We start from the raw sequence: 15211 nt of genomic DNA, 5'->3' as shown, positions 1-15211 counted from the left end.
TAATGAGCCACCCAGGCACCCCACAATTAAAATACTATTCAACAAAGTCATTTTTCCATTTTTCAGTAATAATAAAAATATAACTTGAAAATATAAAAAAACACTATTACTGCCAGGCAGAGAATGTACATTATGTTCATTATCATTTTTAGAGTAATAACATAATTAAATTCCTGAAAAATATTTATTGCAGCAATTACAGATACAGAAACTCAGATATGAAATAATTAAATAACTCAGCCACCATCCAAAGGAGTAAGTAGTATAGGAGGGTACTTATTTTCATAGGTCATTAAAAACATACACAGTAACATTTTAAGGATCTGATAAATTTTCAAAACATAAATGGGTTTCAAAACTAAATGGGTTAAGTGGTGAAGGAGGGTGTTTAATTAACTCTGGCACTTAAAAATAATCTGCTCATAGATAATTTAAAGAATTCCAATATTTCTTACAATAATAAGTTAACCAAATAAAGAAAATATGAGGCCAAGTACGCAAATGCACATTTATATGTAAATTTATATATAAATATGCATTTATATATAAAATTCCAAGCACTTTTTTTCTATTTGTAAATATGTAAAAAAAAAAATCAAAGCAACGCTAAATGATGGGTGTCTGGTATTGTTATTTTCATATCTCATTTTTCTCATATTTTCTTCAAGGAACAACTCTTACTTATATGTGTTCTCATATTTACAGGCTCTGTTTCTTTGCATGAGTCACTTCTTTTTTCCACTGTCTTCTTTTGTCAAGTGGAAATTAATCATAATAGTTGTCACATGGGGCTACAGAGAGGATTAAATAAAATAGTACAAGAAAAATAATCCAATCAAGAAATGGGCAGAGGACATGAACAGACATTTCTGCAAAGAAAACATCCAGATGGCCAACAGACACATGAAAAAGTGCTCCATATCACTCGGCATCAGGGAAATACAAATCAAAACCACAATGAGATATCACCTCACACCAGTCAGAATGGCTAAAATCAACAAGTCAGGAAATGACAGATGCTGGCGAGGATGCGGAGAAAGGGGAACCCTCCTACACTGTTGGTGGGAATGCAAGCTGGTGCAGCCACTCTGGAAAACAGCATGGAGGTTCCTCAAAATGTTGAAAATAGAACTGCCCTATGACCCAGCAATGGCACTACTGGGTATTTACCCTAAAGATACAAATGTAGTGATCCAAAGGGACACATGCACCCGAATGTTTATAGCAGCAATGTCCACAATAGCCAAACTATGGAAAGAACCTAGATGTCCATCAACAGATGAATGGATCAAGAAGATGTGGTATATATACACAATGGAATACTATGCAGCCATCAAAAGAAATGAAATCTTGCCATTTGCAACAACATGGATGGAACTAGAGCGTATCATGCTCAGCGAAATAAGTCAAGCAGAGAAAGACAACTATCATATGATCTCCCTGATATGAGGAAGTGGTGATGCAACATGGGGGCTTAAGTGGGTAGGAGAAGAATCAATGAAACAAATGGGATTGGGAGCGATACAAACCGTAAGTGACACTTAACCTTACAAAACAAATTGAGGGTTGCTGGGGGAAGGGGGGATGGGAGAAGGGGGGATGGGGTTATGGACATTGGGGAGGGTATGTGCTTTGGTGAGTGCTGATTCACAGACCTGTACCCCTGGGGATAAAAATACATGTTTATAAAAAATAAAAAATCTAAAAAAAAATTAAATTAAAAAAATAATAATAAAAAATAAAATAAAAATAAAATAAAAATATCTGGGGAGAAAAACTGAAATAAAAAAAAAGCATGGACTATGTATTTAGAAACATATCTCTTCTTCTCTAAGCATCAATTCTTTCTTCCAAATAAGTTTATTTACAGATTTTTATGATGAATGCAGGTAGTAAATGGTGGAGCTGCAAGTCAAACTTATTTCTTTACTGCTTTTTAAAAAAAATATTAATTTAAATCAATTTAGTTAACATAAAGTGTATTATTAGTTTCAGGGGTAGAATTTAGTGATTCATCAGTTGCATATACCACCCAGTGCTCATCACAAGTGCCTTCCTAGTTAGTCCATCCCCTCATCCCCCCCAACAGCTGTCAGTTTATTTAATATGGTTAAGGGCCCCCACTGCTTTTAACTCCAATTTCTCATGTTATTAGCACGATTTATTGGCTATCTAACACTCAGTGTCCTCAACTATGTAAATGCAATAAGATTTCAGGGACTGACATCTATTGCCCCTCTCCCCCTGCTAGGTCCTCCTGGTGTGCTGTAGAGGAAGGGAGCATAACTTGACCATTTTAGCCAGGGCTGCTGTTTTGTCTTTCAAACATCAACCAATGGGCTTCCGTGAGGAATCCTCATCAGAGTGGACCCCTAACTGTGTCTTATCTACACCTTCTATGGCTATCTCAAAGTATTGTTATTAGGATTATGTAACAGAGAGTATATAGAGTATTTAATATAGTGTCTAGTAGATAAGGAATACTCAATTAGCAATAGCTTTCATTATGTTCTTATCAGAACATTACATTATATTTCTCATTTTCATATGGAACTCAGCTCCCTAAAATCCTGTCTGCACATTTACCGCTATACACAGAAACCACTTAATTCTTTGTTTTGATTTGGCTGAGCAAAGATAAGGAGTAAACTCAGAGAAATTTGTTGACCCATGAACTGCAAATTCTAATTCTACCATTTTCAGAATATAACTGCAGGTTTTTGGTAATTATTTTGTAACCTCAATTTAGAAGTTGAAAAATAAAGGCAACAGAACTATAGTAGCTAGGAATTATTGACTTGTGACTGAAACAATTAAAATTTGACTCACAGATAGCAGGAAAGTAGATTGAGGAAGGTCAGAAAGGATAAATCAATTATAACTAATGTGAGAGGCTGAATTTTGTTGACATTATAAAAGTGGCAGGTATTTCTGCAGTCTCAATTATTTAATAAGAGTTGGGGTTATTTCACTGTTATATACTTGTTTATTGTATTAAAGAACATCAAGAACACAAAATTGGATTTATCATAATATTGGTTCATAAAACACTATGATCATTTATATATCTCTTTTATGTCATTTATTTTATTTGACTTATGCGTTGATGATTTACTTAACAAGTCAACAAATACCAGAGAATCCATTATTTAACCAAAGAACAAAAGCATTACAAATAATCTACTTGCTCTTTTCTTAGTTCATCAAATAGAAAAGCATAGAATTAACAATAATCTCTCAACACTTGTCCTGCTTCCTGTTTTGTTACAGAAGGAACAGGGCACATCCTGTTCTGTTAGAAATGGGACCTTGGTGGCTTTGTGGAAAGTGAAATGAATCAATTTAGATATAATCTATCTTTCCCCTCCTTCCCCAAATGTGTTATTAATCTGGGGACAAGCAAAACCACTTATCTGACCATCTGCTTGATTTCTTCATTTTTCTGCTGCAGATGGACTGTCCACCTCTCTTTACTTTGCCTTGGGCATTACTAGACAGACCCTCATGGACTGCACCTATGGTCTTCCTTATCTTCTGGTTGTTGTTGGAAGCGGTCAGTGAGAGCATCAGTGGGAGACTGGGAAATGAGAACAGAGTAAGCTCAGTGCTCCTTCTATGACAAGTGACTTTGGGTTGGCTGAAACCTTTCTAGGTCCAACACATGGTGCCATCTACCCCAGAGCCATAGGTTTATGCTCAGGAACCAAGAGGTGTAGGTGGGAGTGGCCATTTCCTTTCATACCAGATACCCACTGGAGAAATTTGTTTCTTTTTTCCCCGGTCCCTGGATCCACAGGCTAAATCTAATGCCCAAGAGGCAATGTTTATGTCAGGTGACATGGGGATGGTTCTTTGAACTTCAGTTTCAATTGGCTAATAGTCAATAGAAATCAGAGCAAAGATGCTCATTAGTGGAATCCATAGAGGTTAGCCCCAGGGTGCAGAGAGCACAGTAGAAAAACATGGAGTGCTGACTCTTGGTTTAAAAAAAAAAAAAAAAAAACAGAAAATTTCAGAGAATTTTGCCCCTTGGAATCCATGTTGGTCAAGTTCATTGTGTTTCACCCACCTCAGGAATGAAAGAAAATGTACTTGGGAGAGAAATCTGTGTCCGCAAAGAAGGGGACACACAGAGTCCTAATTGAGATTTTTTTTTAACACAATACAGATTTATTTCTCACTTAATGCTAAATGTTCAAAAGTAGGTCTCTTTTTAAATAAATGAAATATTATAGATATAAACAAAGACACACTTTCTACCCCTTTCTCTTTACATCTGTCTCTACAGGTGACCAGATATAACTGAAGTTGGTAAAATTTATGATAACCTTTGAATTTCTACAAAAAATGTGATTTTGTTAGAATTCCATTAATTTATACTTTAAGAGATGATAATTGCTATTGTTCCTGATTCTTTCTATTCCTAAATATAGCTCTCCAGGTTTTTAAGTCTTCATTTATATCTTTGGATAAATTATTAATTTCTCCATTACATTTTTGCATGTATTTTATTAAATTGTATTTCTAGTTACCTTATATATTTTTTATGAGTTTTAAGAAGAGTCTGTGGCAAGCTTTATGTATTGGTTAATCTAGTAGTGATTCTTTTTTTTTTAATTTTTAAAATTAACATATAATGTATTATTAGCCCTAGGGGTATAGGTCTGTGGATCGTCAGGCTTACACACTTCACGGCATTCACCTCCCCAATGTCCACCAACAGATGAATGGATAAAGAAGATGTAGTAGACATATATATATATATAATGGAATACTAATTGAAATTTTATCTTTTCTCAATCTTCAAGTGAAAATGATTTTCTAGCAACATTCCTTGAAATTAGGAGGTCATGTGTTCAGGCAATGAAAGTGCCAAACAACTTTGCTAAAGAAATTATGGTTGCCTAAAAACTGCCTGCCATTCTGCTTGAGAGGATCTCATTCCTGCACCTTCATGTGGAGAAAAGAGACTTAAAGAAAGCAAGGACATTATACTACAGTGTTAATAAGAAGCCTGGATATTTGTGATCCTCTCTATCGTACCTGATATCTGTCCTACACAGAGGAAAAAACACTTCCCAGAAGCTACTCTGAGCTCTCTCAAGGGTGAACCTTGTCTCTAACTTGGCAGAGAGTCAATGGGAATCAGGATAGAAAATTTGTAAAAGAAACCAAGGTTGTTTGAGAAAAGGGGAGAAAAGTGATCAGGACAGAGCCAATTACAGGCCTTCCTGACCATCAAATCTGACATGTTGTGCCTAAGTGCTCAAAAATATGCAGTGATTCTTAGTATTAAGAATGTAGTGAGGGGCGCCTGGGTGGCTCAGTGTGTTAAGCCTCTGCCTTTGGCTCAGGTCATGATCCTGGGGTTCTGGGATCAAGCACCGCATTGGGCTCTCTGCTCAGCAGGGAGCCTGCTTCCCTTCCTCTCTCTCTGCCTGCCTCTCGGCCTACTTGTGATCTCTCTCTGTCAAATAAACAAATAAAATTTAAAAAAAAAAGAAGAAGAATGTAGTGATTCTGTGGAAGAATGACCCCTTCCACAGGATCATACTGAGCTAGTACCCACGCCTGGAATCGGGTCATAACCTCAGCCGCGCCTGACGCCTGCCACTGCCTCTGGACCATGGACCCGCGCAAAGTGAGCGAACTTCAGGCTTTCGAAAATGTGTAAGCAGGATCCGAGCATTCTGCACACCAAGGAAATGCGTTTCCTGCAGGAGTGGGTGGAGAGCGTGGGGGGGGGTAAAATACCACCTGCCACTCATAAAACGAAATCAGAAGACAGTATCAAGGAAGAAAAACCAGATAGTAAGAAGGCAGAGGAAAACATAAAGACAGATGAACCATCAAGTGAGGAGAGTGATCTAGAAATTGACAATGAAGTTGTGATTGAACCAGACACCGATGCTCCTCAAGAAATGGGAGATGAAAATGTAGAGATAACCGAGGAAATGATGGATCAGGCAAATGATAAAAAAAAGTGGCTGCCATTGATGCCCTAAATGATGGTGAACTACAGAAAGCCATTGACTTGTTCACAGATGCCATCAAACTAAATCCTCGCTTGGCCATTCTGTATGCCAAGAGAGCTAGTGTCTTCATCAAATTACAGAAGTCAAATGCTGCCATTCGAGACTGTGGCAGAGCTATTGAAATAAATTCTGATTCAGCTCAGCCTTTTAAGTGGCGTGGGAAATCACATAGACTTCTGGGCCATTGGGAAGAAGCAGCACACGATCTTGCCCTTGCTTGTAAACTGGATTATGATGGAGATGCTAGTGCAATGCTGAAAGAAGTTCAACCGAGGGCCCAGAAAATTGCTGAACATCGGAGAAAATATGAGCAAAAACGTGAAGAGTGAGAGATCAAAGAAAGAAAGAAAGGGTTAAGAAGGCTCGGGAAGAACATGAGAGAGCCCAGAGGGAGGAAGAAGCCAGACAACAATCAGGAGCTCAGTATGGCTCTTTCCCAGGTGGCTTTCCTGGGGGAATGCCTGGAATGGCAGGGGGGATGCCTGGGATGGCAGGAATGCCTGGGCTCAATGAAATTCTTCATGATCCGGGAGTTCTTGCAACCATGCAGGATCCAGAAGTTATGGTGGCCTTCCAGGATGTGGCCCAGAACCCAGCGAATATGTCAAAATATCAGAGCAACCCAAAGGTTATGAATCTCATCAGTAAATTGTCAGCCAAATTTGGAGGACAAGCATAATGCCCTCTGACAAATAAAGCCCTTGCTGAAGCAAAAGCAGCTTCGATCACCTAATGGATGTCGCAATAATACAAACCAGTGTATCTCTGACCTTCTCATGAAGAAAGCTGGGGTGCTGTGAAGAGAATCCCTACCCCTCTGCTTCCCATGCAACTGAAACATTCTACAATGGTTTGCCATTAGAGTATTCATTCAGATAATGTTTTCCTACTAGGAACTACAAACTTTAAACACTTTTTAAACCTTAAAAATATTTAAAAACATATTAAAAGGGTGTGCTAGTCCCTACAAAAAAAAAAAAAAAAGAATTTACTTGAATGATTTTTTTTTTTTCCCCAGTTTGCCTGTGTTTCATGGACGCTGGTCCTCAGGGCCTGACTGTGTCCCTCGGCTGCCAGGACAGCTATCCCTTCCACAGCTGCTTCTTGGTCCTCAGGTTCTCTATCTGCTTGTTCAGCCAGCAGCCGGGTGTATGTCTTCTTGGGCTGTAGATCCCTATCTTGGGCTTGTACTTCTTACTCTTGTAGAATTTCCTGATGCTTTCTTTCTGAGTCTGGTTGATGATGGTGAGAACACAGGTGATGGATTTGTGAACAACTCTGTTCTTGAGCTTGGCAGCAGCACCTCCTGGCACTTTATTGAAGCATAGCTGGACATCTTCTCCTTCCAGTTCTCCTGACCTTTAAGTAGCTCCTTCTTCTTCTTGCCAGGAAGGTCTGGAGACTTAATCTTGACCATGACTATATAATACACCACTGGGTGTGGTACCTAAATGAATCTTGGAACACTGAAAAAATAAAATAAATTATAATATATATATATGTATATATATATATATATATATATATATCTCGGGATGCCTGGGTTAAGCAGCTGCCTTTGGCTCAGGTTATGATCCCAGCATCCTGGGATCGAGTCCCACACCAGGCTCCTTGCTCGGCAGGGAGCCTGCTTCTCCCTCTGCCTCTGCCTGCCATTCTGTCTGCCTGTGCTCGCTCTCTCTCCCTCTCTCTCTCTGACAAATAAATAAAATCTTTAAAAATAAATATATATATATATATATATATATATATATATATATATATACACACACACACACACACATACATATAAAATCCACCACCACCGAGGGACTGAGGCCAAGGATCATGTGAATTCCTTTTCAAATAAATTTTAAAGCAAAATTCAAAAGCAATACAAGGTTTTTATGTGAAAATTCAGGAAATGTGGAAGAGACATAGAAAAAACTATGCCGACCCCAAGTTTAGAGGTGACCTCTCTGAAATTGTGCCCTTTCCTTGCCCCGGGCCGCATTCCTGAACCTGAACATAAAGAGCACCCAGCACCAAAGTGTCAACATGAAATTCTGGATGTGCCAGGCCATTTTCAGAACTGTGATTTTCACAAAGTGACTCTGAGGTAACAGACATCAATTTTTATAGAGTACTACCATGCATGGTCACTTGATAATGGGGAATGTAACTATGAAATCTTGATATGTTAGGTGTTCTTAATCAGCTTTAATATGATAACATAATGTTGGTCAAATTATTCAAACACCTTATGTCTCACCCACCTCAGGAATGAAATAAATGAGTTGAGCCCAAATCATCAGGATATTTCAAGCATTCATCTACGCAAAATCCCCCACCCCATGAGGTAATGTGAGACCCTCTCTAATAGTCAAAATATCAATTTCACTTCAACAGATATTAATGGAGTCACCACTGTACTCAGTGCCTTACACTCTAATAAGAAGCTTTCAGTGTCAGACATTTAAACGACCCTTTAATTAGCAAAAGTTTACTTAGGACAGGAGGGCTTACTGGCCTTTGCCTGGCTTGCCTTTGCTGTGTGTGACCAGAGTGTCCTTGGTGAAGCTCACCTTAGCCACGAGGAGAAGGGCAGGGGCAGTAAATGTCTCTAAAGTTGGACTTGCTTCCACTGCACCACAGGGTTGTTTGCTCCAGGCACAAGGCCACTGTCCTTTTAGTTATGTGTAACTCAAAGACACTACAGAATCATGTTGGCAACTTGGATTTTAGCTGATTTGGAATGATGTCTCATGAGTCTTCATACTTAGCAAATTTCTCTGTAACTAAATGGTAATATTGGGTCTCAGAGATATTTGTCTGTGGAGTCAGGCACTGAGAAGGTGCAACAAGAGGAAGAGGTTTGGTTGTAATAGGAAATGGGGGAGACAGATGAAGGAAGACCCCCCCAAACAGAGTGAACATAACTTTCTGCCCCTCCACACCCTCCCCTTCCTGCACACGCTGGCGATGTTAGTCTCAACCCAGGCCTTCAGTACAAAGTCAGGGTGTTAGTCGGGGTCTTTCAAAACAGAGCATGTCTAAACTAAAAATCTCCCACTGAGGGTTCCTGGGGGGGAGGGGGGTGGGGAGAAAGGGGGTGGGTTTATGGACATTGGGGAGGGTATGTGCTTTGGTGAGTGCTGTGAAGTGTGTAAACCTGGCGATTCACACACCTGTACCCCTGGGGATAAAAATATATGTTTATAAAAAATAAAAAATTTAAAAAAAAATCTCCCACTACAAAAAACAGATGCTCAGGGGGATAGATGAGGAGTTCGTGAACCCTAGAGACCAATTTCCTTGAGATCATGTAGACTTTCAGGCATCATGTTTAGCAATGCAACTAAGCTGTACGTAGACTTTGAAATTTCAATTGAAAATGGGTTTAATTCAGCTTGGGCCTCCTCAGAGAGATTTTTCTTCTTCCCTAGATACAACAACAGGTGTTTTCCTGTTTGGGGCTAGAGGATCAATAATACCAGTTTTGTTTTCTTTCTTTCTTTCTTTCTTTCTTTCTTTCTTTCTTTCTTTCTTTCTTTCTTTCTTTCTTTCTTTTGAATCAGTTGACTACCTTTATGAGAAGGTAGTGAATATAATAATATCTTATTTGTGTAATTTTGCTTTATACAGAAACCAGTCATGTAATCTTAACAATGAAATGTCCTCGTTTTACAGATGAGAGAACAGAAGTCAGGGGAATCTGGCCCCCAAATTCCATATGGAGTCACATGCAAGGAGAATTGGAAGCCTGAGGGCTCCGGGTCTCACCCAGGGTTGGTGCATCATGCTGCCTGAGGATCATGTCCCCCCACAGGAGTTGAGCACCAGGCATGCCAGTGCATGGGGGTGCTGAGAAGTTAGTCCTACCATTCACTGTGCTTCTGCTCACTGAGTTTCCACTGCAAAGTAACAAGCAGTGGGCAGAACAGCAACTTAGAAACTGGAATCAGGAGGTGACGTCCAACCTCAGTTTCAACCATTTTGTGGTAAATCTCCAAAGATTCCGTCACCCTTGACATTACTTGCACCACATTTTATTTGCACATTCTTCAGGGCATAGTCAGATTTTTCAGTTGCCGGTGTACTGGGGTGCTATTTAATGTAAATAAATGAGGAGCCAAAACTAAATATTGTATGGCTGTTACATATAAAAAAGGAAAAAAGAAGTAAAATTCACCTTAGAACCATTTTTATTTAGCATTCCAAGATATCTGAAGTAATTTCAAGCATGCACTCATTATAGAGATCATTAATGAGATATTTAATCTTCTTTTTGTAGTCTTTGACAAAATGGTTTGTATGTCACACAAGCAGCCCCTCTCAGCTTGGACTAGTGAACTAGCTACATTTCAGAAGCTCAGGAGCCACATTTGGCTAGTGGCTAGTGGCTCCTGCATTGAGCAGCACAGATTCCCCACTAAATGCCTCAGAAATGCTGCACTGGACAATCTTCAGAGAAGTCCTTCCAGATGGACAGCTCCCTGGGTCTGCACCAGCCTGCACACCAGGGGCTCCTTGCCCTCCAGGGTTCTGTGCAGTGGACCAATGGAGGGAGTGCTAGGGGAGTGCAGGGTGCTGAGGGCTGACCCCAGGGCAACCCCAGTGACCCAGAGCCAGTGGAAGGTGCCAGGCATGGAGCGCCTTGGGAGACAGAGACCTTTTTGCTCAGGCACCTGGTCAGATCACAGGGCTGTGGTATTCCCAGAAAGCGCAGTAGTACATGTCCTCGTCACTCTTCTCCAGCTTCAACACTAACAGGGTACAGCTATAACCATCCTTGGCCCCTATGGCGGTGACTTTTTCTGCTTTCTCAACCAAATCCCAGTGGACGACAGATTGGTCCATGGTCAGATGGAGGATCCGCTGGAGGGACTTTCCCTCCTGGTGGCGGTACCAGTGGATGTAGTTGACCTTGGTGTTGGCTGTGCAAGACAGGGTAGCTGAGGTGCTCTCACATGCCACGACTACAGCTGGCTGCTCCAGCCTCATCACTGTGTGGCCACCTGGAAGGGGAACAGTGGTGAGGTGGCAGCAGGAGCCTGATGGTGTCTCACCCATCCTGCACCAGGGAGGGAGACAGCACCTACCGGAAAACAGGAGGGCACAAAAGATGGCAAGTGCACCCAGCATGATTCTCCTTCCACCAGGGAGAGAAAAGCCCAGGGGGACCCCGCAGCTGCTCCTGCTGGGAGGAGAGTGCCTGGGAGGTGGCAGAGGGCAGCCTCTGTTAGGGCCGAGCGTCGGATTCCCTGAGGGGCCTGGAGGTAACTAGTGAGAGAGAGGCTGCAGTGAGGGTGGGTCCAGAGGGCTGGGACAGGTCTAACCACAAGGAGGGCAGTGCTGACAGACCATCAGTGGTCATGCTGCTGAGAAACACTGAGGAATCTTGGTGCAATGAGAGCACCAGTGATAATAGAAATCCTTGATTGAAGAGCAGTACACCTGGGCACTGCACTAATTGTTTGATCAAATCCTGAAAACGACCCTGGGGAATAAATATTGCTATATTAGAATGGGAATAGCCTGGCTCGTATTTTAAATAACTCTTCCAAGGCTGCATGCCTACAGGGAATTACGTGGGGATGTGAGGCAGGTCTCACTGGGAATAAACCTCAATAAACCTCAGTAAATCTCAAGCCTCAGATGGCCACTCAGTGCTGATAGAGCAATGGGTGTGCAGGCTGCTTGGGAGGCAGGGACAAGCCCAGAACAAAGATGCCTGCTGAAGAGGCAACAGGCCCCCTGAGCTAGCACTGGAGTATTTCTCCCAGAAATCTCCTCAGAAGATGTAAATGCCCTAAGGTAACCATAATATCTGGCTAGTCTTGGGCAATCTATTCTCTTCCTTTTCCTAATATGTCAAAGGGACCACATTAGGTTGTGTGTAGAATAAGCAGGGAATGTGAACAAACAGGTAGCCTGCCCCAGATATAGAGAAAATGCTCAAGAAATATTGGGGATTGTTTTACCTCAAAACTGGGCTGTTGCAGCAGATGATTTCTGGGGTCCTCATAGTGTAGAATTTCAGGAAATATTAGTTTTATAAAATCAGGGGTGGGGGGGGGTTCAAAGGAAGAGGGCTGCATTGAGCCAGGGGGCAGTGTAGAGCAGGTCCTGTAGTTCCAGGGTCAGATTCCCAGAAATATTAAGGGCAGGGCCTCAGGAAGGGTCAGCTGAGAAATGCATCTAAAATGAAGATTCAATTCAGTCAAGGTGAAGGTCAATTGACCTTCAAATGAATGAACATTCCCTTTTAGCTGTGACAGTATACAAGGGCTTCATGGGTATTGCAATGATCATCAGTTATGCTAATGATAGCCTATCAACCTGGAGGGAGAGGGCAGTGGAAATGGCCAGGAAGGGGACTTGGCTGTGGCAGGAGGTTTGGGCCCTTCACACCCACTACCAGACCCAGCTCCTGAGCTCCTTCTGTTTGTAAACACTGAGAGGCACACACGCAGAGCTCCTACCGAGATTCAAGGCTCAAGGGTCCCAAAATGCAGGCCTTGAGGTTATGCTGAGCTGGTGAGGTGTTGACTAGGATACTTTGCTTATAGAATAATCCAGGGCCATCATTCAGACCCTCAGCAGGTGTCTAGGGCAGCTGTGCTGAAGTCTTAAGTGGAAAAGAGAGTGACAATGGGGGTGACGACTGCACAGGAAAATGAAAGGTGGACAGAGTCTGAAAATAGAAGGTGAGCAATAAGTGTGGTGAGAAATTGGGTGACCTCTTTTCTTTCTATTTTTCTAGATTTCTACCAATATGTAAGTCTTATTTTTGGGGGGATAATCCTCAACCATCTGTTCTTTCATGAAAATAAATTTTATGCCACATTGTCATCATTCAAAACTCTATTTCTCTCAATTACTGTTTTTATTCATACACCTGTTGGTCATGACCAGACTTAGTGTGTAATGAAGTCTGTGTCAAACCTCCAGCCAAATACTCTCTTCTGTGTGTCAGGTGATAAAAGTGAAACGATTCAGTATGTAGGGTGTGGTGCCCTTTACTCAAAGGAGAACAGTCCATGGATTGGGGAGTTCAGTTTCTCACAAGCAGGGGACACTTTTCCCCAGTGAACTTGGGCAAGAGGGAGTTTTAGAGAGACTTAGAGCAGTAAAGGGGAAACAGGGAAGAATAGCAAGTCAGTTAGAGAAAAAGGAGAAACTATTTGGCTTAGACTGATTGGCTGAGGTTGCATATCTGATCTTATTTAGAACAGGGGAATTATTATAGATTCCTGGTGTTTGATGCCTGCCTAGTTGGGATATACTGTGTTTTTGGTCAAGGGCAGCATTTACAGGGACAGAGAAGTTACCTAAGTTTCCATTTGCCGACTCAGCACCCCAGGGAGGAATGGATCCATCCTGGGCCTGGAAACGCATTTCAAAAGGTGACAATTGTGTTCGTCTACTTCTCTTCTTGCTGTGGTACATCTGTGCTCTTGTGTAAGTGGTGCTGAAAGGTCATATTTGTTAAAAGATGCACATATTTTAAAAAATAAGGGAAACCTTCTGGGCCAGAAACAAAGGGTAGCCAAGACTTCACCCCACACTCATGTAGAGAGTGGAGGGTCCTGAACAAGACCCCACTGGTCTCCAGGAAGAGAGAAATCAGGTGGCCATTGAGGGAGCAGCACTTCCTGTCCCCCCAGGTCATCCTGATGCTGCCATGAAAGAAACTGCTCTGATGCCCCCCTGACCTCAGCCCCAGGGGAGAGACAGGGGCTCAGAGCAGGTGCGGACTCAGGCAGACCCTGTGCAAAGAGCCAGGTGCTGAAGCTTGAACTTTGAAACTCTGAGAGGCTCCTGTGCTTCCTCTGACCTGGGACAGCTCCCTTCTGACCACGGGAGAATGTGAGATCTAATCTAGTTTGACTTCCTCCCTTAGTCATGGGAATAAATTGGTTGTACATGCGAGGTTAACTCTTAGTGGAAAGGACAAAGCTCGAAAATCCAAACCAGGAAAGTCACTGATACATTTTGATGAGAAGACTGTGCACAAAATATTCTTCCTTTTATCTTCAAGTTAAACCTTTATAACACTGTGTTGGAAAAACGGTTAAAAATAATTTCTCTTTGTTAGACAAGTAGCCCCATGTTTAAAACTAAGTCATAAGTAGCATGCTGGGGAATCATACTTTGCTATGGAATCACAGAAGTTTAGACTTTTAAAGATGGACAATGTAGGGGACCTAGGACAGGCTGCCCATGATGGACCACTTCAGCATGAAGACTTTTCTGAATTAAAATAATCAAAACCCAGCAGATGCAGGAAAACTTCTGTCTCTCCCAAAACAGCAGATATTTACCCTGGAAAGGAGAGCCTGTGGCAGCAAGACAGCTACTAACAGAGACTCCCCTTCATCTAAGGAATCATCTGCATAACTGGGCAATCTTGTTCTTCCAAACACTTCCTCTCACTCCCCCACTCCTGGCTCCTTTGTATCCTCAGACCCTGCCCCTCTCCTTAGCGCTTAAAAGCTTCCTGTTGCCTCATTGTCTTCAGAATTCTTGTGTCTTTTGGACTTCTCACATGCCTGCCTATTAAATTTGATTTTCTCCTGTTAATCTGTCTCATATCACTTTGATTTTAAGTCTAGGTAGAAGGACCAAAAAGCCTTCCTTCCAGAACCCTCATTGTTCTTCATCTTTAAAGATGAGAAAACTGCTGTCAAAATGCAAGTGACTCATTCTATATGACAGGACCGTGAGCAGCTGAGGCGGGATTAGAACCCCCAAACCTTCCTCTCTGCTGTGTGCATCTCTCATCATGTGGACCTGGAATTTCAAACTCAGTCACTACATGCAGAACACCCATACCCACCCCCTGTCAGGCATGGGGCCAGGACCCTTTCAAACACTAAACTCTATTTTGTAACCATGAGAATAATAAAACCCATGAGGTACACATGAGTATTGTCAGACAACAGAGAATGACAGGCTTTTGGACAAGGGCTCATTTTAAAAGGTGAGTGAAATTGGAATCATTGAACTTGCTGTATTAAAAGAAATTGAGGTCAGTTATGTTGGTCCACTTTGGCTCTCCTCGAAGTGTATGTGTGGTTGTGTATGTGTGTACATACATAGCAAGTCAGTTTGACAGGATTTCTGTTCCTATAAAGTCAAAAGTCTGCCTCACATAGGGTTGCCAGAGTTAATGAGAAAGAAACACAGTGTTA

The 15211-nt window shown here is 41.7% G+C and overlaps 1 pseudogene and 1 gene segment (V, D, J or C); one reads left to right on the top strand and one right to left on the bottom strand.

The window, feature by feature from the left end:
- The first annotated feature begins 4533 nt into the window (after positions 1-4533).
- LOC131829220 (hsc70-interacting protein-like) lies at positions 4534-7171 on the top strand (annotated as a pseudogene).
- Positions 7172-10706: 3535 nt separating this feature from the next.
- On the bottom strand, positions 10707-11087 carry LOC131830166 (Ig kappa chain V-VI region XRPC 24-like). The segment is given in 1 exon segment: positions 10707-11087. A coding segment is annotated over 1 exon segment (381 nt).
- Positions 11088-15211: the final 4124 nt, after the last annotated feature.

Source organism: Mustela lutreola, chromosome 4 (genome assembly GCF_030435805.1).
Source record: "Mustela lutreola isolate mMusLut2 chromosome 4, mMusLut2.pri, whole genome shotgun sequence".
Classification (NCBI taxonomy): domain Eukaryota; kingdom Metazoa; phylum Chordata; class Mammalia; order Carnivora; family Mustelidae; genus Mustela; species Mustela lutreola.
Note: the sequence above shows the minus strand (reverse complement) of the source record. Positions and strands in the feature narration are given on the sequence as shown.